General features: G+C 46.7%; 1 protein-coding gene across 1 annotated transcript; it reads left to right on the forward strand.

Moving 5' to 3' along the window:
• Positions 1 to 5,907: 5,907 nt before the first annotated feature.
• Positions 5,908 to 24,522, forward strand: RRP8 (ribosomal RNA processing 8). The gene is made up of 8 exons (XM_073612697.1): positions 5,908 to 6,014; positions 8,361 to 8,475; positions 9,903 to 10,053; positions 18,535 to 19,363; positions 20,252 to 20,381; positions 21,211 to 21,317; positions 22,724 to 22,820; positions 24,172 to 24,522. The coding sequence occupies exons 2-8, from the start codon at positions 8,371 to 8,373 to the stop codon at positions 24,283 to 24,285; spliced, it is 1,533 nt and encodes a 510-aa protein (XP_073468798.1). The 5' UTR covers positions 5,908 to 6,014; positions 8,361 to 8,370; the 3' UTR covers positions 24,286 to 24,522.
• Positions 24,523 to 25,695: the final 1,173 nt, after the last annotated feature.

Here is a 25,695-nt window from a genome sequence, read left to right on the forward strand (position 1 = left end):
GTCCCCCCTTACATCAGGCATTGCAGCAGAGTCCCCCCTTAAATCAGGCATTGCCAGTAGAGTCCCCCTTTACACCAGGCATTGCCAGCGGAGTCCCCCTTACATCAGATATTGCCAGCGGAGTCCCCCTTACATCAGACATTGCCAGCGGAGTCCCCCCTTACATCAGGCATTGCCAGCAGAGTCCTCCCTTACATCAGACATTGCCAGCGGAGTCCCCCCTTACATCAGACATTGCCAGCGGAGTCCCCCCTTACATCAGGCATTGCAGCGGAGTCCCCCCTTACATCAGACATTGCCAGCGGATTCCCCCCTTATATCAGACATTGCAGCGGAGTCCCCCTTACATCAGACATTGCCAGCGGAGTCCCCCTTACACCAGACATTGCCAGCGGAGTCCCCCCTTACATCAGACATTGCCAGCGGAGTCCCCCCTTACATCAGACATTGCAGCGGAGTCCCCCTTACATCAGACATTGCCAGTGGAGTCCCCCCTTACATCAGACATTGCAGCAGAGTCCCCCCTTACATCAGGCATTGCAGCGGAGTCCCCCCTTACATCAGACATTGCCAGCGGTGTCCCCCCTTACATCAGGTATTGCAGCGGAGTCCCCCCTTACATCAGACATTGCCAGCGGAGTCCCCCCTTACATCAGGCATTGCGGTGGAGTCCCCCCTTACATCAGACATTGCCAGCGGAGTCCCCCCTTACATCAGACATTGCAACGGAGTCCCCCCTTACATCAGGCATTGCAGCGGAGTCCCTCCTTACATCAGGCATTGCAGCGGAGTCCCCCCTTACATCAGGCATTGCAGCGGAGTCCCCCCTTACATCAGGCATTGCAGCAGAGTCCCCCCTTAAATCAGGCATTGCCAGTAGAGTCCCCCTTTACATCAGGCATCCCCCTTTCCTTACATCAGGCATTCCCAGCAGTGGAGCCTCTCTCCGCCGCCATTACTAAAGATAATGGGATGGGACAAAATAGCCGGATGGCTGCCAATAGCAATTGAGCTGCGGCGCCGCCCACCCCCGCCCCTTCCCACATCAGATTACAGACAGATGTCAGCGGGGCGGGAGGTGGGCGGTGCCACAGCTCAAATTCTATTGGCAGCCACCCGGCCATTGCTAAACAGCAATTTGGTCTTCAGGAAAATGGCGGCCGGTGGAGACATTGTCTCCGTTCGCCACAGACCTCTAGCGGCGGTGGGGGCGGTGAAAAAAAAAAATCGGTAAAATAAGAATTTCCCGGTGTTCTGCTGAGAAAGTTCCCCCCGGTGGATAAGGACCCCCCTCTGCTGCGCAGGCGCAGCGCTTGCGCAGTAGGAGCCAGCGGAAATAGCCGAAGCTTCGCTTCGCTCGGCACTTTTTTATTCTCCCTCTAGGTCCACTTGGATGGTGGGGCTTGAACCTGGACCCAGGGCGCAGGCGCTGTGTACAGCTGATTGAAGTTTTTCAGCTTCGGCTATTTTCGGCGGCTCCTAGTCATTCGTACTGTGCAAGCGCAGCGCTTGCGCAGTACAGGGGAGTCCTTATCCACCGGGGGAACTTTCTCGGCAAGACACCGGGACATTTCCCGGGAATGGCTAAATCCGGGAAAAGAGTCTAAATCCCGGGAATGTCCCAGGAAATTTGTGACAGTTGGTAAGTATGCTTCTGGACATGATGTATATTTTGTTTTGCAACACTGTTTTGTGTACTGTGTACACCGCCAAAAAAGTAGTAGCAACAGCACTAGGGCTGCATTGTATTGTGTACTGTACACCACCAAAAAAGTTGTAGCAAATGCACTATGGCTGCACTGAATTATAATTACAATTTTTGATCTAATATTTCACAGCAGGGCCCATTCCTGCGCCCACCAAGAGTATCTGTGAGGGCTTACAGTGTTGTGGCACCACTACCGCCTAAGGCCCCAATTTTTCTGCCCCTGTTTAAACAGGGGCATGTAATTACAATTCTTGATATAATATTTCACAGCAGGGCACTTTCCAGCGCCCACCAAGAGTAACTGTGAGGGCTTACAATGTTCTGGTACCACCAACACCTAAGGCCCAACTTTCTGCAGAGTGTATAGGGCAGGCCGTATACTATATACAGGCGGTCCCCTATTTTCAAACATCCGACTTACAAACGACTCCTACTTACAAACGGAGGGAGACAACAGGAAGTGAGAGGAAATCTACCCCTAGGAAGGGAAACTCTCTCCTGTAATGCCCCGTACACACGGTCGGACATTGATCGGACATTCCGACAACAAAATCCTAGGATTTTTTCCGACGGATGTTGGCTCAAACTTGTCTTGCATACACACGGTCACACAAAGTTGTCGGAAAATCCGATCGTTCTAAACGCGGTGACGTAAAACACGTACGTCGAGACTATAAACGGGGCAGTAGCCAATAGCTTTCATCTCTTTATTTATTCTGAGCATGCGTGGCACTTTGTCCGTCGGATTTGTGTACACACGATCGGAATTTCCGACAACGGATTTTGTTGTCGGAAAATTTTATATCCTGCTCTCAAACTTTGTGTGTCGGAAAATCCGATGGAAAATGTGTGATGGAGCCCACACACGGTCGGAATTTCCGACAACAAGGTCCTATCACACATTTTCCGTCGGAAAATCCGACCGTGTGTACGGGGCATTAGAGTGAATGATCCTGCTCTTTAGGGGGTCCACCAGCTGTGGTAAGAGTTCTCACTTATAGAGCTTGGCTCTCAGGCGGGCGGTGACCGGGAATTGAGCATTTACAAGCTTCCGATTTTGCCGTTCCATCTCTCCACACACATATTAATATTGTGCACTCATCTTCTGTTTAGGACATTTGTTTGTTTTAATTGGTGCACTATTGGTGTATATGGACATTCAAATACATTCTGCTTTATTTTATTTATTGTCTATATGATTCAGTATTTTTATTCTTGATTTTGATCATTCACTTTCAGGTGCGATCATTCATTCATGTGTGCCTGATATCCATTAGATTTCTGTCACTTGTATATTTTTATTTATTTATTTATTTATTTTTTTCACTCCACTGTGATTGTTCAGATCCAGCACAACTTATTTAAATCTTCCATGGAGATTCAGGTACATAATCAAAAACTGGGACCTTCCATGTGGGATTCAGGAAGATAATCAAGAACTGAGACCTTCCATGGGGGATTCAGGTTGAAAATAAAGAATTGGAACATTCCACGGGGGATTCAAGTACATAATCAAGACCTGGGACCTTCCATGGGGGATTCAGGTAGATCATGAAGAAACGGGGACCATCCAAAGGGGATTCAGGTACATAATCAAGAACTTGGACCATCCACAGGGAAGAACTGAGACCTTCCATGGGGGATTCAGGTACATAATTAAGAACTGGGACCTTCCATGGAGGATTCAGTTAAATAATCAAGAAGGGACCTTCCATGGTGGATTCAGGTAGATAATTAAGAACTGGGACCTTCCATGGGGGATTCATTTACATAATCAAGAACTGGGACCTTTCATGGGGGATTCAGGTTGATAATAAAGAACCAGGACATTCCACAGGGGATTCAGGTACATAATCAAGAACTTGGACCATTCACATGGGGTTCAGGTAGATAATCAAGAACTGGAACCTTCCATTGGGGATTCAGGTAGATAATCACAAAGTGGAACCTTCCATGGAGGATTCAGGTAGATAATCAAGAACCGGGGCCTTCCATGGGGGATTCAGGAAGTTAAACAATAATTGGGACCTTCCATGGAGGATTCAGGTACATAATCAAGAACTGGCACTTCCATAGGAGATTCAGGAACATGATCGAGAACAGGGACTTTCCATTGGGGATTCAGGCAGATAATCAAGAACTGAGACCTTCCATGGGGGATTTAGGTAGATAATCAAGAACTGGGAACTTCCATGGGGGATTCAGGTAGATAATTGAGAACTGGGAACTTCCATGGGGGATTCAGGTAGATAATCAAAAATTGGGACCTTCCATGGAGGATTCGGGTACATAATCAAGAACTGGGCCCTTCCATGGGGAATTCAGGTAATTAATCAAGAACTGGGACCATCCTCAGGGGATTCAGGTACATAATCAAGAACTTGGACCATCCACAAGGGATTCTGGTAGATAATCAAGAACTGGGACCTTCCATGGGGTATTCGGGTAGATAATCAAGAACTGGGAACTTCCATGGGCGATTCAGGAAGATAATCAAAAACTGGGACCTTCCATATGAGATTTAGGAACATGATCAAGAAAAGGGATTTCCCATTGGGCATTCAGGTACATAATCAAGAACTGGGACCTTCCATGGGGGATTCAGGTAAATAATCAAGAACTTGGACCATCCATGGGGAATTCCGGTAGATAATCAAGACTTGGGACCTTCCAAGGGGGATTCAGGTATATAATGAAGAACTGGGACCTTCCATGGTGGATTCAGGTAGATAATCAAGAACTGGGAACTTCCATGGGGGATTCAGGAAGATAACCAAAAACTGGACCTTCCATAGGAGATTCAGGAACATGATCAAGAAAAGGGACTTCCCATTGGGGATTCAGGCAGATAATCAAGAACTGAGACCTTCCATGGAGATTCAGGCTCATAATCAAAAACTGGGAACTTTCCTTGGGGGATTCAGGTACATAATCAAGAACTGGGACCTTCCATAGGAGATTCAGGAACATGATCAAGAAAATGGACTTTCGATTGGGGATTCAGGCAGAGAATCAAGAACTGAGACCTTCCACGGAGATTCAGGTACATAATCAAAAACTGGCACCTTCCATGGGAGATTCAGGCAGATAATTAAGAACTGAGACCTTCCATGAGGGATTCAGGTAGATAATCCAGACCTAGGACCTTTCATGGGGGATTCAGGTGTATAATCATGAACTGGGACCTTCCACATGGGATTTTAGGTACATAATCAAGAACACAGACTTTCCATGGGGATTCAGGCAGATAATCAAGAATAGGGACCTTCCATTGAGAATTTGGATAGAGAACAGGGATGTTTCTTGGGGCATTTGTGTAGAAAATGGGGACCAATGAAGGGAGGGGGGGTATTGGGGCAGATAGGCAGATAAGAAATTACAGGGATTGACTAGGGGGGATTGGATAAATGACAGAGAATTGAGACCATCCATGGGAGATTTGTGTAGAGGATGGAGAACAAGGTCCAAGCCAGGCGGCTGGGGCGAGATATCATATGTGCAAATGACAAGGAACAGGGACTGGCTGGGGAAGGGGTGGGGAGTTGGTTGGGTAGATGGCAGAGCATGATGTCTGTTTGGGGCAGGGGGAAATAGGGAAGATGAGAAAGAACAGGGACTGGCTGGGGGGGATTCAAGTAGATGACAGAGATCATAAGAGTCATAAGTAAGTTCCCTGGGACTGGCCAGGGTAGGGGGGAGGGGGGGGGGTTCTGGAATTGTTGGGCCATCTGGAAATCATCATCCTGGGAGATTCAAATTCTTGAAATAAAAAGGTTCTATAGGGGACAGAGAACACTGTGTACATTCGCTCTGTGTGAATGGGGCATAAGAAAAAAAAAAACAAATGTTATTAGGCTATTTCAATGTTTTTCATTGATTGTGCTTAAGCCAAAGGATTCGCATGACAGCCAAGCAAATATTTATTTTCCCAAAACATCTTCCAGAACAGCTACTTGAGATGATTGGACGGAGCGACATTATACATAAATACACTCATATTTATATATCTATATATATCTGATGGCACAAGTTTGCTTTATATCAGTACTGGCGTATGGGCAACTCCACTTCTCTTCCCAGCTTCGTAATTCTTCTGTTATGGAGATTGGAGTGGCGCAGTGACGTTAATCCGCCGGTAGGGGGCGATCATCACACACAAAGCTGCTGAGTCAGTCCTGTTGTGGATATTGTAATTGTGCAGTGACAGTCCTCCGCCGGTAGAGGGAGCACAGCTCATCCATAGCTGCTCTGTCCCTCACATAACTCTCTATGGTAATTGCACGTGGAACAGAACCTGAACTCATCAGTAAGTATAGATCTGTGTCTTTCCAATGATCGGATCCCCCAGTCACCGGACACCCCGGTCACCCGCACCCCTCCTACAGGCGCTGTGATTCCCCCACTCCTCCGTTCTCTCCACACCGATCAGCCCGCAAATTCTATCTGTGTCCCTGACCTGTCTGCTTCCTAATCCCAGGACCTTCCATCAGAGACCCCCAACACTCACTATTTCCCGCCTCCAACACCCCCTGACCCAAACAACACCCCCTGACCTCCTACCAACACCCCCTGACCTCCCCCCAACACCCCCTGACCTCCCTCCCAACACCCCCTGACCCCCCCCCCCCCAACACCCCCTGACCTCCCCCCAACACCCCCTGACCTCCCTCCCCCCCAACACCCCCTGACCTCCCTCCCTCCCAACACCCCCTGACCTCCCTCCCCCCCAACACCCCCTGACCTCCCCCCCAACACCCCCTGACCTCCCCCCAACACCCCCTGACCTCCCTCCCCCCCAACACCCCCTGACCTCCCCCCCAACACCCCCTGACCTCCCTCCCAACACCCCCTGACCCTCCCCCTCCAACACCCCCTGACCCTCCCCTCCACCTTCAACACCCCCTGACCCCCCCCCTCCAACGCCCCCTGACCCTCCCCTCCAACACCCCCTGACCCTCCCCTCCACCTTCAACACCCCCTGACCCCCCCCCTCCAACGCCCCCTGACCCTCCACCTCCAACACCCCCTGACCCCCCCCCCTCCAACGCCCCCCGACCCTCCCCTCCACCACCCCCTGACCCTCCCCTCCACCACCCCCTGACCCTCCGCCTCCAACACCCCCCTGACCCTCCCCTCCGCCTCCAACACCCCCCTGACCCTCCCCTCCGCCTCCAACACCCCCCTGACCCTCCCCTCCGCCTCCAACACCCCCCTGACCCTCCCCTCCGCCTCCAACACCCCCCTGACCCTCCCCTCCGCCTCCAACACCCCCCTCCCCTCCGCCTCCAACACCCCCCTCCCCTCCGCCTCCAACACCCCCCTCCCCTCCCCTCCGCCTCCAACACCCCCCCTCCCCTCCCCCCCGCCTCCAACACCCCCCCTCCCCTCCCCCCGCCTCCAACACCCCCCCGACCCTCCCCCCCGCCTCCAACACCCCCCGACCCTCCCCCCCCCCGCCTCCAACACCCCCCCGACCCTCCCCCCCCCCCCGCCTCCAACACCCCCCCGACCCTCCCCCCCGCCTCCAACACCCCCCCGACCCTCCCCCCCGCCTCCAACACCCCCCCCCCACCTCCAACACCCCCTGACCTCCCCCCCACCTCCAACAAGTCGTGTTTTCTTAAAAAAAAAAAAATAATTTATGTCTCAATCGCGCTTTTGCACGCAAATGTTCGTTAATATTTTGTGAAAGCCATAAGTGTGAAATTGCTCAAATGCATATGTGCGAAGATACATACAAAAAAATGAGGCTGTAAAAAAAAATAGATGCTCAAACAGGAGTATTGTGTGCAAGAGGTCAGAAGTCTGGAGGTATGAGGATCCTATAGGAAGGAATGATACAAAGTATCAGTGTGAGGATCAGGATCTCATAGGAAGGAAATTAAACAATGTAGCAGTGTGATGATCGGGATACCCAGTTCTGTGTATGGCAGCTGGTATATACCTGGCTCTGTATATCCTATATATGGCAGATGGTATATACTTGGCTCTGTATATCCTGTATATGGCAGATGGTATATACCTGGCTCTATAGCCTGTATATGGCAGATGGTATATACCTGGCTCTGTATATCCTATATATGGCAGATGGTATATACCTGGCTCTATAGCCTGTATATGGCAGATGGTATATACCTGGCTCTGTATATCCTGTATATGGCAGATGGTATATACTTGGCTCTGTATATCCTGTATATGGCAGATGGTATATACTTGGCTCTGTATATCCTGTATATGGCAGATGGTATATACCTGGCTCTGTATAGCCTGTGTATGGCAGATGGTATATGCCTGGTTCTGTATATCCTGTGTATGGCAGATGGTATATGCCTGGTTCTGTATATCCTGTGTATGGCAGATGGTATATGCCTGGTTCTGTATATCCTGTGTATGGCAGATGGTATATACCTGGTTCTGTATATCCTGTGTATGGCAGATGGTATATACCTGGTTCTGTATATCCTGTGTATGGCAGATGGTATATGCCTGGTTCTGTATATCCTGTGTATGGCAGATGGTACAGTATATACCTGGCTCTGTATGTTTAGTATTCCCAGTTCCGTGTATGCTCTCTGTAGATATCGGTGTGGTCACACCTGTATTATAATGATTATATACACCATCATTCATGTCCTCTTCTCTTCCTGTGCAGGGACGTCACCATGTTTGATACAGGGGAGTGGAATGATAACCTGGAGGCGCAGACTCTGACAGAGAGTCTGGTGAGCACACAGAAGAGGAGATCTCCGGACATCCCGCAGGAGAAGGTGGGTACACTCAGCTGCAGGTATTCCTAAATGAGACCAGCTGAATGAATAGTACCAGCATGCTGGAGAATCTCTGAACTGACTGATACTGCACCTTGAGATGGCTACTCCTGACCTTTAAGTAGGGTGGGAGTTTAGCCCTATATTGGTCAGTGAAGGGAATGATGGAAGAGAGACTTGAGTCGGTGAGTTTTTATTGCTGCTCACATTTTCATGTGACTCACAATTTACTTGTGTACTATATTTATGGCGGATCTAGAGTTTCTTTTGTCTTGTAAACAGTATTTCACTGCAGCCATCTCAAGCTTCAGTGACTCTTCCTCAGTCAGCCCCAACTCATAGACTTGCAGTGAAAGATAATAAAACTATAAGGATTGAGTGTGTCCGCCTCAGGTGAGAGCTCAGTGGATGGGTTACATTGGATTACTGTTGGGGTCAGTGGGTGTAAAGCTGAAGTTTATTCTCCTTTTATATTTTGCTGTCTCTGGTGGGCTCTGTCTGACTTCATGCTATACAGCTTGTGATGCACATTGTAAGAATCTCACAGTGTGCAGTGAAATCAGAGTAATGCCCCGTACACATGGTCGGACATTGATTGGACATTCCGACAACAAAATCCTAGGATTTTTTCCGACGGATGTTGGCTCAAACTTGTCTTGCATACACACGGTCAAACAAAGTTGTCGGAAAATCCGATCGTTCTAAACGCGATGACGTAAAACACGTACGTCGGGACTATAAACAGGGCAGTAGCCAATAGCTTTCATCTCTTTATTTATTCTGAGCATGCGTGGCACTTTGTCCGTCGAATTTGTGTACACATGATCGGAATTTCCGACAAGGGATTTTGTTGTCGGAAAATTTTATATCCTGCTCTCAAACTTTGTGTGTCGGAAAATCCGATGGAAAATGTGTGATGGAGCCCACACACAGTCGGAATTTCCGACAACAAGGTCCTATCACACATTTTTCGTCGGAAAATCCGACCGTGTGTACGGGGCATAAGTCATTTCTGTCCAGGAGATGAGCCGGTACAACTGTGCAAGTCTGAAGGGAAGGTCAGATTTAAAGTTTTCTACTTTTGGGTGGAGTGCAGGAGGAATAGAACCTCTGCCAGGTTTTACTATTCTATCCCAATCTGGGAATTCATACTTTTTGTTCTTGCGACCATTCCCACTAGGACAGACGTCCCAATATTTTACAACCAACTTAGTGAACATTAGGCATTTCCCATGAATGTCTTTTTGATTTCTGGAATATTTTTGCATTTCGCTCTGTATGGTGGAGGGGGAGCCTGCCGTATCAAGAATAGTCATTCTGCATCTTTGTGCACCCTGCACTGACTGTTATTGGTAAAGCAGGTACTTTCCACGCCTCTTTGTATCAACAAGCCCACTGGTACCCATCATCCTCCTGTCACTTCCTAGGGCGCCATCAGCAGGCGGAAAAGACTGAAGAGAAATCGTCAGCTCCTGGAGATCCTGCAAACCCTGAAATCCCCGAGCACCCAGATCCCCGACCTCCCGCCACCCCCAGAAGTCGTCCATTCTCCAAAGAAGCAGAAGAAGGTGCCGCCAGGTGGGACAATGTCTTTTCCGGAATGTCCGTTGGTCTTTCTGCGCAGAGCAGAGTTGTGGTCTGGGCAGTTTGTTCACCAGTTTCCCCAGAGCTCCACCATAAATTCTTTGCAAAGTACAATTTACCCAGTCTATCTTCACCTGTAACTGATGATTTCTACACCCACTCTGTACAGTGCAAGGAGGATTCTCTGGGGTGGTGGTTGATAACCAAGGTGAGGGTACAGTGGAACAGTCCAAGTAGGAGGGGTAATAATAAAGGAGAGTAAGCAATGGAACAGTTCAGATGGTGTTAGGGGGGATAAAGGTGAGGGTACAGTGAAACAGTCTATGTAGAGCAGGCATTCGCAACCTCAAACCTATGGAATCTACAGTCTCCTTCAAGTGCACACTATTCTATTGAAACCAAAACCGCTGTTGTGGCCGGTGTTTCATCAGATTTGACAACCTGTCAGAATGTGTAAGGAAAGTGAAGTTTCGTCACTGCCATCTTGCTACACCCCGCACTCCTCCATAGTGAGGATACACTTTAACAGTAAACAGAGGTTATATAGTGAAATACAGTACTTAGAACCCTGTATGAATGTTTAGATGTTGAATTTTAAAAGCAGCAAACTTCTATCAGATTAGCAAGCCTGTGAGATCAGCAGGCTTGCCGCTGCTTTTAAAATTCAACATATAACCAGTCAGACGGAGTTCTAAGTACTGTATTTCACTATATAACCTCAGTTTACTGTTAAAAATAAGTGTGAAATGCAAAACTCCAGTGGGTGCAACAAGATGTCCGCTTTCCCCCTTCTTAGTGTAGCCTTACTATGGAGGAGTGCGGGGTGTAGCAAGATGGCGGCGACGGAACGTCACTTCCGTTACACATTCTGACGGGTCGCCTAATCTGACGAAACACTGTTTCTTCTCTTTCCTTCTTAACACAGACACAGGGAGAGAAGTGGATTACATCTAGTGACATCCATACGGGGGTTCTGAAGGTGAATTGTCACAATTGTGTAATGAGCTTGGTGTCATTCTGGGAGCTTGTAAGTGCATTTTGTGTCATTTTCTTTGCTTGGTGTCATTTCGGGAGTTTGTGAGTGCATTTTGTGTCATTTTCTTTGCTTAACATCTTCCCGCCCGGCTGTCAATCTGCTATAGAAGTGCTTTACCTTCCTGACTGGACATCATATGACATCCTTTACATCGCACAGGGGTACACAGTGTGGCGTTCGGTGGTGAGCTGTGTCCCTCAGACACAACGCATCACCGATCAGGGTAATAAGCCGATGACAGAGCTCTTTACCATGTGATCAGCAGTGTCCAGTCACAGCTGATCGGCGTTACAGGTCACATTTACACTGATAATCAGGACACTGATTATCAGTGCAGTCCCATCAGTGCATTATATCAGCTCCCATCAGTGCAGCCTCATCAGTGCACATCATTTAAGAAGAAAAGTAATTTTTCTCATCATACATCACGGGACACAGAGCCATAGTAGTTGCTATGTGGGTTATAGGCCACCTTCAGGTGATGGACACTGGCATGCCCTAAGACAAAAAGTGCACTCCCTATATAACCCCTCCCACTGGTGGAAGTGCCTCAGTTTTTTCACCAGTGTTGTTGGTCACAAGTAAAGATGTGCTGTGCTGAGCTCCACTGGAGCAATCCTTGCTGGGGCTAGGCATGTAGCCGGATCCATTCAAAGTGTCTTTTAGGCTGAATTGAATGGTACCTGGGCCTCGTGTCCGAAGAAACAACGTTTTTGCCTGTAACGTTAGAGAGCTGGACCCCGGGATCCAGCACTTTTGGTAGCAAGGCCTTAAAGTTTTACTGGCAGTGATGCTATTACAGGCCCTGGATTGTGGGTTTCCTCGAGGATCTCCAGCTCCTGAAGGTTTAACGGAACCCACCATGAAGGGTGAAGGTTGGGTCTGTTGGTTCTACCACAGAAAACCCTGCAGCGGGAAAGATAAGTGGAGTTTTCTAAGAAATTTTTGAATTTTCTTATGAATGTTTGCTTTAAGTTAATAAATGTTGTCATGCTTATGTGTCACCACTGGGGGCTGTATAGAGCACATACCTTCTCACACTTCCTCAGAGAGCTCACAATGTGTCTGGAGCAGCAGCTTCCATTTTCTCCAGCCAGCAGCAGTCCTCAGGCTAAGTCTGGGGGGGGGTTTTCCTCCCCAATAGACGCCCCCCACCTGTGCTATTTGCTACCCCTCTTCATGAGGAAGAAGCACCTAAAAAAGAAAATGAACGGCGTGCCGCACTACTCGGCGGCTTCCAGGCTCTCCTCGCCATTTCTCCCCTCTCTGTAAGATTCCATAGGATCAGAGGCCCACACTCGCGCGGGAAAACTTTTTTTTGAAAGAGAGGAGGGGGCGGGGATTAGCACGGCGTTGGCGTCCCCCAACACAGGAAAGAGTGTTACTGCTACAAGCTGCGAAGGGACATAAGAGCAAGAGGGGCATGAAAGTGGTTGGTGACACAGGCATTCCTTTTGACACATTTACTTTTGCATCAGGCTGAGCATTAATGGCAGCGGCAGGGCTGGACTATTGCTTAAGCAGTGGATGCTTTCCTTCTGGTAGTACTTCGGCTATGGGGGGTAAAGGGGGGGGTAAAAGCACCTCAAAAAAGGGCTCTTGAAGGACTTCTACAGTCACACGGAAGCCTAGAACCATCTTAAAAAGATGGCATCCTCCCCTGAGAGTGATATGGCTGATCAGATTGAGCCATCAGGGGCGTCGGGAGTTGCAGCTGCTCTTAACACTGCAGCCCCTGTATATATTACTGAAGAGGTTTTTTCCTCAACCATTTTAGGCTTGGAGCAAAAAATTGATGCTTTAATCGCATCCCAGAGTGGGACTAAGTGTAGCAGGCCCCTGTCCATTACTCGGGACCCTCATGCTGAGGAACAAGGGGCGAGAGATGATGAATTTCTCTCAGGGGAGCAGGAAGAGGCTGACTCCTCCTCTTTTCGAAGAGCCTAATATGGAAGGATCAGGTTCACAAGAAAGGTTGTTGGTACAATCTCTCACTGAATTGGTCCGCTCCACATTTTTTCTGCCAGTAGCGCAGTCAGTTGATGAGCCCACTTCTGGCTTGGGTTCACTAAAGCCTCCCCAAACTGTTCATGCTTTTCCTATCCATTCATGGCTAAAAAAGCTTATGTATTCTGAGTGGGAGCACCCAGATAAACAGTTTTTTTTTCCTCCAAAAAGTTTTCAACACTTTATCCTGTGGAGGAAGAGTTTAATAAGAAATGGGGAATTCCAGCAATTTATGCTGCTATATCCTCTGTGAACAAAAACCTGACTTGTCCAGTAGACAATGCTCAAATGCTAAAGGATCCAACAGATAAGTTGGAATTCCTTTTTAAAAACTATATTTCGCTCGCGGGTTCAGTGGTTCAGCCTGCGCTGACAGCGATTGGGGTATCTCAGTCCTTAAAGGACCTGTTTATAGAGGTACTCAAAATTATTCCTGATCAGCAGGCCCAAGATTTGGCTGGGATAGCAGAGGCATTGTGTTTTACAGTAGACACTATGAGAGATTCTATTATCCAGGCCTCACGGCTTATGCTAGGGCTGGTACATGTGCGTAGAATCTTATGGTTGAAAAATTGGTCAGCCGAAGTGCCATGCAAAAAGCTCTTGGCCAGTTTCCCATTTCACGATGAACGGTTATTTGGAGACGATCTGGATAAGTACATCCAAAGAATTTCTAATGGAAAAAGTTCCCTTTTAACAGTTAAGAAGAAGTTTAAGCGTTTTTCTTTTAGACGAGCTTCTTCTCCAGTGCCAGGAGCATCAGCCTCTAGGCAGTCACGATGGCCTCCACCGTCAGGTTCAAAAGGTAAACCTCAGGGTCAGTCCCAGGGTCAAAAGAGGCCCTCGGGGAGGAAACCCACAAAACCAAAATACTAAAACCTCCTTATGAAGGGGCGCCCCCGCTCACTCGAGTGGGGGGAAGACTTCTGCAGTTTTCAAGGGTCTGGCAGGAACAATGTCAGGACAGATGGGTGGTTTCCTCAATATCTCTAGGTTACAAACTAGAGTTAAGAGAATTCCCGTCTCCTCGTTTTCTCAGATCAAACGTTCCCAGAGATCCAGTAAAAAAGAAGTCTCTCTTTCTAGCTTTGGATCATCTCTTTTCTCAAAGAGTGATATCCGTGGTCCCCTTGGAAGAGCGAGGATTAGAGTTTTATTCAAACCTTTTTATGGTACCAAAACCAAACGGGGATGTCAGATCCATTTTAGATCTCAAGGATCTAAACCCGTTTTTGAATATCTGCTCTTTTCGCATGGAGTCAATCCGATCAGTGGTCTCCATTCTACAAGGTGGAGAGCTGCTAGCGTCAAACGACATCAAGGATGCTTATCTCCCATGTGCCTATTTTTCCCGCTCACCAGAAATTTCTGCGATTCGAGATAGAAAATCTTCATTTTCAGTTCGTAGCTCTACCTTTTGGTCCAGCTACTGCACCTCGAGTGTTTACAAAGGTCCTGGCTCTTCCTTTAACCAGGTTAAGGGCTCAAGGTATAACAATACTAGCCTACTTAGACTATCTACTCTTGATAGATCAGTCGGTATCCCGCTTAATCCAAAGTTTGGTCACCGCAGTCAGCTACCAAAATACCTAGGTTGGATTCTCAACCTAGAGAAATCCTCCTTAAAACCATCAAGGAGATTGCAGTACTTGGGTCTGATCATAGATATAGCTCAGAAGAGGGTGTTTTTGCCCCAGGAAAGGATCAGTTCCATAAGGGAACTGATTCAGTTGGTCAAAGCAAAGAAGAATCCTTCTATTCGACTTTGCATTAAATTGTTGGGAAAGTTTAATTCAAGGCCGTTCTTTATGTGCAGTTTCATTCAAGACTACTGCAAAAAATATCCTGTCAACTTGGAACAAGAAGATCCAAGCTCTGGACTTCCCAATGCATTTATCCCCCAAAGTGCGTCAGAGCCTCAATTGGTGGTTGATATCCAAGAATCTTCAAAAAGGAAAATCCTTTCTACCAGTTACCTGGAAGGTGGTAACAGATGCCAGCGTTCTGGGCTGGGGAGCAGTCCTGGAAGAAGCATCTGTCCAAGGAAAATGGTCCAAATCAGAAATGACCTTGTCCATCAATATTCTAGAGATTTGGGCAGCACGCCTGGCCCTGAAGGCCTGGACGCTCAAATTACAGAATTGTCCTGTCAGAATCCAATCCGACAATGCCATACATACATCAATCACCAAAGGGGCAGGAGAAGTCATGCAGCCCAGAGAGGTGAATCATATCCTGTCTTGGGCAGAAGACAACATTCCTAGTCTATCAGCAATCTTCATTCCAGGGATAGAGAATCGGGAGGCGGACTACTTGAGTCGCCAACAGTTGTTCCCGGGAGAGTGGTCTCTTCACCCCGACATCTTTCTGTCAGTATGTCAAAGATGGGGAATTCTGGGTGTGGACCTGTTTGCATCCAGGTTCAACAACAAGATCGACAACATTGTGTCAAGGACAAGGGATCCGATGGCATGCGGAACAGATGCCTTGGTGTTTCCATGAGATCAGTTTTCACTGATCTGTGCGTTCCCTCCTGTTCTACTGCTTCCGCGCCTTCTTCGCAGGAAGGGATTCTTGTGGCCCAGGAGATCTTGGTTTGCAGAGATCATAAAGATGGCGGTAGGGGACCCATGGACCCTACCACTATGGCCAGACCTTCTCTCACAGGTCCGGTATTCCATCCTACCTTACAAACACTAAATTTAACGGTCTGGCTATTGAGACCCACATTCTGAAAGACCGTGGACTGTCAGCTTCAGTAGTTTCTACTTTGGTTAATGCTAGGAAGCCGGCCTATAGATTCTGGAAGGCATATGTCTCCTGGTGTGAATCTAGGGGTTGGCACCCCAGGAAATATGTCATAGGTAGGATCCTTGAATTTCTGCAGATGGGATTGGAAATTAAGCTGGCCTTGAGTACTATCAAAGGCCAGGTGTCGGCCTTAGTGGTGGTCTTTCAACGACCACTTGCTTCACACTCTCTGGTTCGTAGCTTTATTCAGGGAGTAACACAGATTAATCCTCCAGTTAGGTCACCCCTGAACCCTTGGGACTTAAATTTAGTCCTGTTGGCATTACAGAAACAGCCTTTTGAGCCAATACGAGATATTCCCTTGGTCTTTTGACAAGGAAATTAATTTTTTTGGTTGCCATATCTTCTGCAAGAAGAGTATCAGAGTTGGCTGCTCTTTCTTGTAAAGAGCCATATTTGCTTATTCATAAAGATAAAGTTGTATTATGGCCTCATCCTAATTTCCTACCGAAGGTAGTGTCAGGTTTTTCATTTAAACCATGATATTGTTCTGCCTTCATTTTTTTTCCAGAACCTCGTTCTGTGGAAGAAAGGTCACTACATTCTCTTGATGCGGTGAGAGCAGTCAAGGTCTATTTGAAGGTGACCGCTCAGATTCGAAAAACAGATGTTTTGTTTGTGTTTCCAGATAGTCCTAAAAGAGGACAGGCAGCATCAAAATCTACTATTTCTAAGTGGATTCGTCAAGTGATTGTTCAAGCTTATGGTTTAAAAAGGAAAATTCCACCTTTTCGTATTAAAGAGCACTCCACCAAGGCTGTTGGTACATCCTGGGCAGTGCATCACCAGGCCTCTATGGCTTAAAACTGCAAGGCTGCAACTTGGTCTTCAGTCCATACATTCACCAGATTCTATCAAGTAGATGTAAAAGGTCATGAGGATATCTCCTTTGGGCGCAGTGTACTGCAGGCTGCAGTATAAGTCCTCTAGTCTCTTATTTCCCTACTTTTGTTGTGTCTCCCTCCCTTCAGTTGACATTGCTATGGGACATCCCACATAGTAACTACTATGGCTCTGTGTCCCGTGATGTACGATAAGAAAATAGGATTTTTAAAACGGCTTACCTGTAAAATCCTTTTCTTTGAAGTACATCAGGTAACACAGAGGTCCCTCCCTTCTTTGGTATACATGTGTATTTTTTTGCTACAAAACTGAGGTACTCCCAGTAGTGGGAGGGGTTATATAGGGAGTGGACTTCTTGTCTCCTTTTTAGTGTCCATCACCTGAAGGTGGCCTATAACCCACATAGTAAGTACTATGGCTCTGTGTCCCCTGATGTACTTCAAAGAAAAGGATTTTACAGGTAAGCTGTTTTAAAAAAAAAAAACTATTATTTTCAAAATTGAATAACAAACTAAGAAATGTTTTTATTTTTTTTTTAATTGGTCTCTTTTTTTTTTTTCTTTTGTGTTTTTTTTTTTTGTTTTTTTTTTGTTTAGCAAAAAATAAAAAAAACAGTGTTTGATTAAATACCACCAAAAGAAAGCTCTGTCTCAAAAAAAATGCTAAAAATGTCATAAAGGTACAGTATTGCATGACCACACAATTGTCATTTAAAGTGCAACAGCACTGAAAGCACAAGATTGGCCTGGGCAGGAGGGGGTGCAAGTGCCTGGTATTGAAGTAGGTAATAAAGACGTTTTTTGCACTTCTAGGGCAAGCGCTTCCCTGGTCTGTTTTTGGTTTAGATTGTCCACAGTCCTTGATTTGGCAATTCAAAGGATGACTGCAAAAGACCCCCAATATAACGAAGGCTGCAACACTGGTTCAGAGCTTTTTTGGCTGGTCACACCTGAGCACAAGAGTGGGATTTATGGTGATCTGGTTATTAAAAAATGTTGACCAAACAGTGCATCCACCGGGAATTGACCCCACTGAAAATTATAATCCTGAGTGTTTAAACGTTTAGCGACCCGCCACAGTAAATTTATTGCAGCAGTTCTCGTACAGGCACATTCACGTACCTGTCTGTCGTGGCTTTCTTCTGCATGTGTGAACACTGTGCTGCCTTTTGCTGCAATACAAGCTGATCAACAGGTCCCAGTCATAGATTTATGGCTGGCACCTGCTGATTGGCTTAGAGAATGACAGAAGAGAACCCTGTGTTGATAAACAACACAGGGCTCTCTTCGAACAGCAGCGATTAGCCGTTTTTTTTTAGTTTTGTTTTTTTTTTCGCCCAAGTAAAAACTGTCACATTGCTTAGCAAAATGCTACACAGCGAACACTGGCTAGGCACACATTTAAAGGTGTTGTAAACCCTCATGGTTTTTCACCTTAATGCATTAATAAACCATTAAATTTCATTGTGGCCTGCAACAGGTTATCAAATCACTTAAGTGGCCCATGCTCTTTAAAGGTTGAGCAGACCTCATGTAGGGTGTACGTATTAAAGGAAGGAAGAAGGCACAGTAGATCAGTCCAATGGGGGGGTAGTTATTAAAAGACAGGACACATGGGAACAGTCCAGGGATGTGGACAGCCAATAGAGAGAACACGGTGGAACAATAAAGGGGAGAAGACACGGTGGGAGAATCAAGGGGGAGACGAATAATAATGTAGAGGACTTTTTGGTACAGTTCCTGTTCTAATAATGTTTGCTCTGTTCCTTTCATCTGTAGGTATCAGTGCTACAAAGTCTTCCACACCCGAATCCGAGGCTCCTTCCACTGACACAGGAACACAACTGAGCCGCAAGCAATGGAGGAACAAATTGAAGAACAGGAAAAGGAATCGAAATAAGTTCAAGCCATGTCCAGAGAAGCTGAAGAACATGATGGATAGTGGAAATAAAGGAGAAAAAGGGACAGGTGGGGGGAAGTCTGAATGTGATCCCCTAAGGGACCCAAGCAGGGACCATGGTGGGAAAGGAAAGAGATTGAAGAAAGACAGAGGAGGACCAGAAAGTGGGTCCCACATAATTGTCCAACCAGGAAGTGTAAAGAGAAGCATAAATGAAGAAGATGATGACACTTCCCTCCCTGGGGGTAGTTCTACAGACAAAGGTGAAGGACAGAAGAAGGTCTACAGGAAGGAGAAGATGCCAGGAGACAGTAAATGTGACCCAGCTTCACCCAGAATGACGCCAGTGGAGAAGGCCAGATTGAAAAAGTTGAAGAAGCTGCTGAAGAAAGAATTTGCTAGGGGGAAAAGAGATATGTCCCCCGATGAGAATCCTGAAGACACCACTGGTGCGAATGACCCAATTCCTCCAGAGGGAGAGGGAACAGACCGATCCGTGACTCTGCGTTCCCGTATGGAGCAGCGGCTGCATTCTGCTCGCTTTCGATACATAAATGAACAGCTGTATACATCAGAGAGTCAGGAAGCTGTACACCTCTTCCAGGGTGATCCTGAGGCCTTCACCATCTATCACACGGGGTTCTCGCAACAGGTCCAGCGCTGGCCTGTCAATCCCATCACTGAGATCATCAAATATGTCAAAAACAGGTGGGTGCTGGGGAATTCAGGGGAGTTGGGTGCAGGGGAATATATGGGGGAGGATGCAGGGAGTATACAGGGGAGGGTGAAAGGAATGTACAGCAGAGGGAAATGCAGGGAGAAAGGTGCAGGAAGTGTCTGGGGAACCATGAATGGGTGTAGATGGTTTTGGATAGTGTTTGGGAAGGAGGGAGGTGGTCCAGGAATGTGCAGCAGTAGAGTTGTAGAAGGAGGAAGCAGAAAGTGTACAGGTAACAGGGTGAGGGTGAATACTGTATATACCAGGTGTTTAAAGGTTTAAATGAGCTTGTTGGACATCCTATTACAAAATCATATAGAGTTGCACCCAACCCATCCTTCTTTTGTGGCTACAATGCAGCTACTTTTTTGGGAAAGCTTTCCACAAGATTTTGGAATGCCTGAGGGAATTTGGGTCCATTCAGCCAGAAGAGCACTTTTGAGGTCAGGTACTGAAGTTGAATGAGAAGACTTGGTTCACAGATGGTGTTCCAAATCATTCTAAAGGTCAGGGTTCTGTGCAGACCACTTGAGTTTCTCCACAGCAAACTGGTCACACTATATCTTTTTGGAGTTGGCTTTGTACACAGGGACACAGTCATGCTAGCACAGAAAATGGTCTTCACCAAACTGTTACCACAAGGTTAGAAGAATCCAGTTGCTTAAAATGTCTTTGTATACCGCAGTATCAACAGGACCTGTAATTGGAAACACCTGAACCCAGTCTTTTGGAAGGGGGGTCTTCCTACATTTAGCCATATAGTGTCGCCATATAGAAAATATGTAAGGGAGAATATGGGATATTTGGGGATGGGGTCCTTCTGCAGCTTGTGTTGAGTTCCCACACATCGCTAATGGTGGTCACTCTTTATTTTCCAGGCCGCCCTCACTGGTGGTGGCAGATTTTGGCTGTGGTGATGCTCAGCTGGCACGCAGTGTTCGAAATAAAGTTCACTCCTTTGATCTGGTGGCTTTGAATGATCTTGTGACTGTGTGTGACATGGCGCAGGTAAGGAGTTGAAAATACCACAGAACTGACTGCAGACTTGTACAATGTATAACTTTATGTATAGATCTGGGGGGGGGGAGAGAATCAAAGAGCTTTCAGTGGGGTTCATCAGCATTCTCCCTTTTGAGGTCCTCTGTAACATGATAACCCACAGAGAGAAATTTAGTACCCACCACCACCACCCAGGGATGTGACTAAAGCCAACCATAATCAGAGCGATTTTCTTTGGTTGCAGGAAAGAAAATCGCTCAATTCCCAATCAATAGTCAGTGTTGATGGGGGAATCCCCCCCGCTGAGCCATTGTGTTCTCCTGGTGGGGGAAGCCGTCCCCACCGGGAGAACACAGTGATTACTGCTAGCGGCTATAATAGCCGCTAGCAATAAGCGTGTGTAAAATGGGACAGGCTGGTTGTACCCAAGTTGATTGATTTTATCAACTTGGGTACATTAAGCCTGCCCATACATGGTTCGAATCTCAGCCGGTCCGTGCTGAACCGGCCGAGATTTGAACTGCCTATGGCCGACTTTACTGCTGGTAGAGGAGAGCTCGCTGGGAGACACTCTACCTCCACCGATCAAATGCACATATTTTCCGGAACACCGCAAATCGTTGAATAATGTCTGAAATCTGTGTTGTCTCCCTGTTGTTCGATGATCCGTGGTGTGCTGACGAATATGTGCATTTGATCTGTGATGTCTCCAGTTCCAGCTGGTTGTTGCTGCAGCACCCCGTCCCTCCCAAGCCTTTTCAGGAAAGTGTGCGATGGGAATATAGACATTATCTTGTGACCTTCCCCTCCAGTGTCTCAGACTCTCGCCTGTTTCTAGGTACCGCTGTCAGATGGGATTGTCGATATCGCTGTCTTCTGTCTGTCTCTGATGGGGAAAAATCTGAGCGATTTTCTAAGAGAGGCAAATCGGGTTTTAAAGATGGAGTAAGTATGCCTCTCCCACCAGTTCATGGTTTAGGCTTAGCAGTCTCTTCTTAACGTGGGACAGTCATGAAGTGTCTTTTCTAACGTAGGTGTGTTACTGGTCATTGAGGTCTCCTTATGATAAAGTCAGTGGTCTCCTATCTCTCTCTCCTCCTGGGGTGTTACTGGTCCCTAAGTCAGCCAACTCTTATAAGACAGGGAAAGTTTCTTCTTTCTCTCAGGGAGGTTCTACTGGTAACTGAGGTCAGCAGTCTTCTATGAGATGGTCAGTAAAGGTCTCTTATTTCCCTTCCCTACTGGGGTGTCACTGGTAATGGATGTCAGCAGTCTCTTACGTGACAGTAACAGGCTGTTAGCATTCTTTCTCTTAGGGGGGTGTTACAGCTCGCTAAGGTCAGCAGTCCTCTTTTGGGACAGTCAGTAAAGATTTCTGATCTTTCTCAGTGGGTATTACTGCTTGCTCTTATGAGACAGTTGGTGAAGGTTTCTTTTCTCTCTTGAGGTTTTACTGGTCGTTGAAGCCAGCAGTCGCTTATAAAAAAGTCATTGAAGGTCTCATCTCACTCTCCTACTGAGGTGTTTCTGATCCAAAAGGCCAGTAACAGTCTCTTATCTCCCTCTCCTCTATTTAGTTGATATTATTGGTCACTGAGGTCAGCAGTCTCTGAAGGTCTTGTATCTAACTCAGAGGGGAGTTACTTATTACTGAGGTCTCTTATGAGAAGATCAGTGGAGGTCTCTTATCTCTCCTAGGGTAATGTTACTGGTCCCTAAGGTTAGCAGTCTCTTATGAGAAGATCAGCTGGGGTCTCCCTTTTATCTCTCACAGGGGAGGGGTGTTACTAGTCCTTAAAGTGGTGTTCCAGCCGAAATTGTACTTTTTAAATAAAAATACCCCTATAATACACAAGCTTAATGTATTCTAGTAAAGTTAGTCTGTAAACTAAGGTATGTTTTGTTAGTTTATAGCAGTAGTTTCTTATTTTATAAACCTACAGCAGGCCGTGGCCATCTTAAGTGTGGGCATCTAAAGCCAGACTGTATTTCTTCCTGGATCTCATTCTTGCAGATCTCGCACATGCTCAGTGCAGCGCAAGCAGTGTAATAGGTTTCAGGTCAGGTTTCCATAGCAACGGCAGTGTCAGAAAAATTTGCTGCCCCTTCCCAGAAGGCATTGCAAACAGGAAATGATGCAATGGGCAGCGGCCAGGGAGGAGGAAGTGAAAAATGAATACAGCAGATATACAGTAGGTGCTGAGAAAAAAAAAAAAAAAATATCCAATTCGTTTACAGTGCACAGTTTAGTGAGGGATGCTGAAGAGTTGTAAAAGTGGGTGGAACTCCACTTTAAGATTAACGGTCTCTTATTAGACAGAAACAATCTTTTATCTTTCTCTCACTCATAGGGGGGTGTTACTGGTTGCTGAGGTCAGCAGTCGGTTTGATGACGTCAGGCAGTTCCTTTCTGCCATGTCACAGTTGGGATTCAAGTGCGTGAATAAGGTAAGCCGGGTCTCTGGATTCTCAAAGGTGGGATATTTTGGTCAATGAAACTCTAGCCACTAGCCAAACAGAGCACGACAATATACGTTGGCAAAATGGCACGGCTGGGCAAATGGACGTACAGGTATGTCCCCTTGCTCCGTGCCCGCAGGTCCCGCGGACTCCACCGGATGTCCACCGGGGACCCGCGCTCGTGTGACGGAGCGGAAGAATGGGGAGATGCCTTTGTAAACAAGGCATTTCTCTGTTATGCCTAGTGACATGACAGGGATCTACTGCTCCCTGTCATCGGGAGCAGTGATCGGTGTCATGTCAGTGGAAGTTCATCCTCCCCACAGTTAGAACACATCTCTAGGACACACTTAACCCCTTGATCACCCCCTAGTGTTTAACCCCTTCCTTGCCATTGTCATTTACAAAGTAATCAGTGCATTTTTATAGCACTGATCGCTGTATAAATGACAATGGTGTCCGATGTGTCGCAGTCACGATAAAAATCGCAGATTACTGCCATTACTTATAAAAAAAAATTATACTAAAAATGCTATAAATCTATCCCCTATTTTGTAGACGCTATAACTATTGCGCAAACCAATCAATATACGCTTATTGCGATCAGTGGTGATCAAATATCACCAAAAGGACGCTCTATTTGTGAGAAAAAAAGAATGTCCATTTGAAAGCTCTATTTGTGAGAAAAAAAGGACGTCAATTTTGTTTGGGTGCAACGTCGCACAACCACGCAATTGTCAGTTAAAGCGACGCAGTGCCATATCGCAAAATGTGCTCTGGTCAGGAAGGGGGTAAATCCTTCCGGGGCTGAAGTGACTAGCGAGGGCTGGGAGAGCTCACATCTGTCTGTACTGCAGACTGTTGCACCAAAACACTGCAGTGAAGATATTTAGTTGAGGTACATTTTTAGCACTCTGGTGGTCTCTGGCCTTGTTCATCTTCTGGAAAAAATTGCTGGAATGTCAAAAGCATAAACAGAGCCACGGACATTTACTGACTGGGTTCTTGCGATAAACTGGGTTTCTCTGGGATCGTGCTGCAGTTTATCCTTCTCTACATGACGCACAGAGCAAGATAAAATGTCAGAATAGTCAGGGAGGTACCTGAAGGCTACAAGCATGCACACAGCAAAGACGTACCTTATGGCATGAATAGCTGTAATTGCTTTGTGTTCCAATAGTGGGCAGCTTGGTGGTTTGCTGCTTTTTTCCACCACCTGATCACGTGACACCAAGTGAGAGTGGTTCTTGAGGGTGGTTGGACCATGGAGGGTAAATTCTTAATGCAAAATCCCGGGCTACAATATACTAGTTATGTAACACTGGTATTTTTTTTCCAGAACACAGACAACAGTCACTTCTACCTCTTTGAGTTCAGCAAAATCCGCTTGGCTCGTGATGCTTCCAAACATCCAGGACTGCAGCTCAAACCGTGTCTGTACAAGAAGAGGTGATTGGCCAGGACTCCTGGGACACTGGTAGCGATTGGCCTTCCCGGACATGCGGGACACTGGAGGTGACAAATCGGACACCTGATTTGATTTACCTGGGGCTCCTGCAACACTGGAGGTGATTGGATGGGCTCCTATGGACAACAGAGGCAATTGCCTGTACCCTCAAAAGACTGGAGACAATTGCCCAGGACCCCCAGAATCCGTTAACTGTTTAAATACATTTTATTTTGTACAAGTCTTGTTGTTTTCCTGCTGGTGACTGTGTATATTGGGGGGGCATACATTGTGGAGGGGCAGACCGCACTCTTTTGGAGATCCTACCCTACCATATAATCTATGGCTCCAGTTTACACCAGTCTACATAAAGGGCTTTATCAACCATCACACCCTGAGCTGTGTAACATAACCTCTGCCATCTGGTGCTTGGACAGTGGCTGTGCTGACCCCCCCCATCTGAAAATACCAATTGCTTGGCTCTTATACAGAAAAATACTTTTGAGTCCTTTATATGCCTACTTGTCCAAGGACTTGAAGCCAGAGGCCACTAACCTTTCCAAAGGAGATCCTTCAAATGCTTGGGGTTTCCTCCTATCTCAGACTGGAGACGCTGGATGGATGTGCAGGAGGGATTTCCAGAATAATCCAGTCCCCTGTGTTTGATTTACCACAGCTAGAAACCCAAAATCCTTCACACACCTATTGTTTATTTCTGACACTTCAGGATACACATTTCTTAGAACTTTCTGATCTACTTCTGATACATTTTGGAATCGTTTTACAAAGAAAAAAAATTGAAAGCTGGTGCTAACTTTGTTTAATTTCCTTAAAAGTGCCATCTCAAAAATTACGTAAAAAAAAAAAAAAAACACCCACTAAGAATACGGGACTTATTCTAACTAAAAAAACGAATGCTCCGCTGTCACAAATTACAAGCAGGCAGGCTGTACTGGGTGGCGTGTTGTGTGCTCCATACTGTCTTTCCCACTTTTCAGTGTTGAGAAGGCATCATCTGCTGCTTTGCAGAGAACCACATGGAGCTCTAATCTGCAGTCGTTCCCACTGCATGTCTACATTGACCTTTCTAGCCTTGGACCCTTCACTGACTGCCAGCTGTCTGTGTTTTTCGAGTACCTGTGCCCTTGCCTCCTACCCTGAATTTAGTTACATCACCATCATGGTGGTCACAATGGGGTTGGTTTACTAAAACTGGACAGTGCAAAATCTGGTACAGCTCTGCATAAATACCTTCCAGCTTCCAGGTTATTTTTGTCAAAACTTAATTGATCAAGCTGAGGTTAGTAGCACAGCTGCACTAGATTTTGTGCACTCCATTTTTAGTACATCAACCCTACTATGTCTGTATCTAGACATGGAGGGGGCAGTCACCTGTAATGGGAGACCCCAGCTCAC

The sequence above is a fragment of the Aquarana catesbeiana genome, linkage group LG02 (genome assembly GCF_042186555.1).
Source record: "Aquarana catesbeiana isolate 2022-GZ linkage group LG02, ASM4218655v1, whole genome shotgun sequence".
Lineage (NCBI taxonomy): Eukaryota > Metazoa > Chordata > Amphibia > Anura > Ranidae > Aquarana > Aquarana catesbeiana.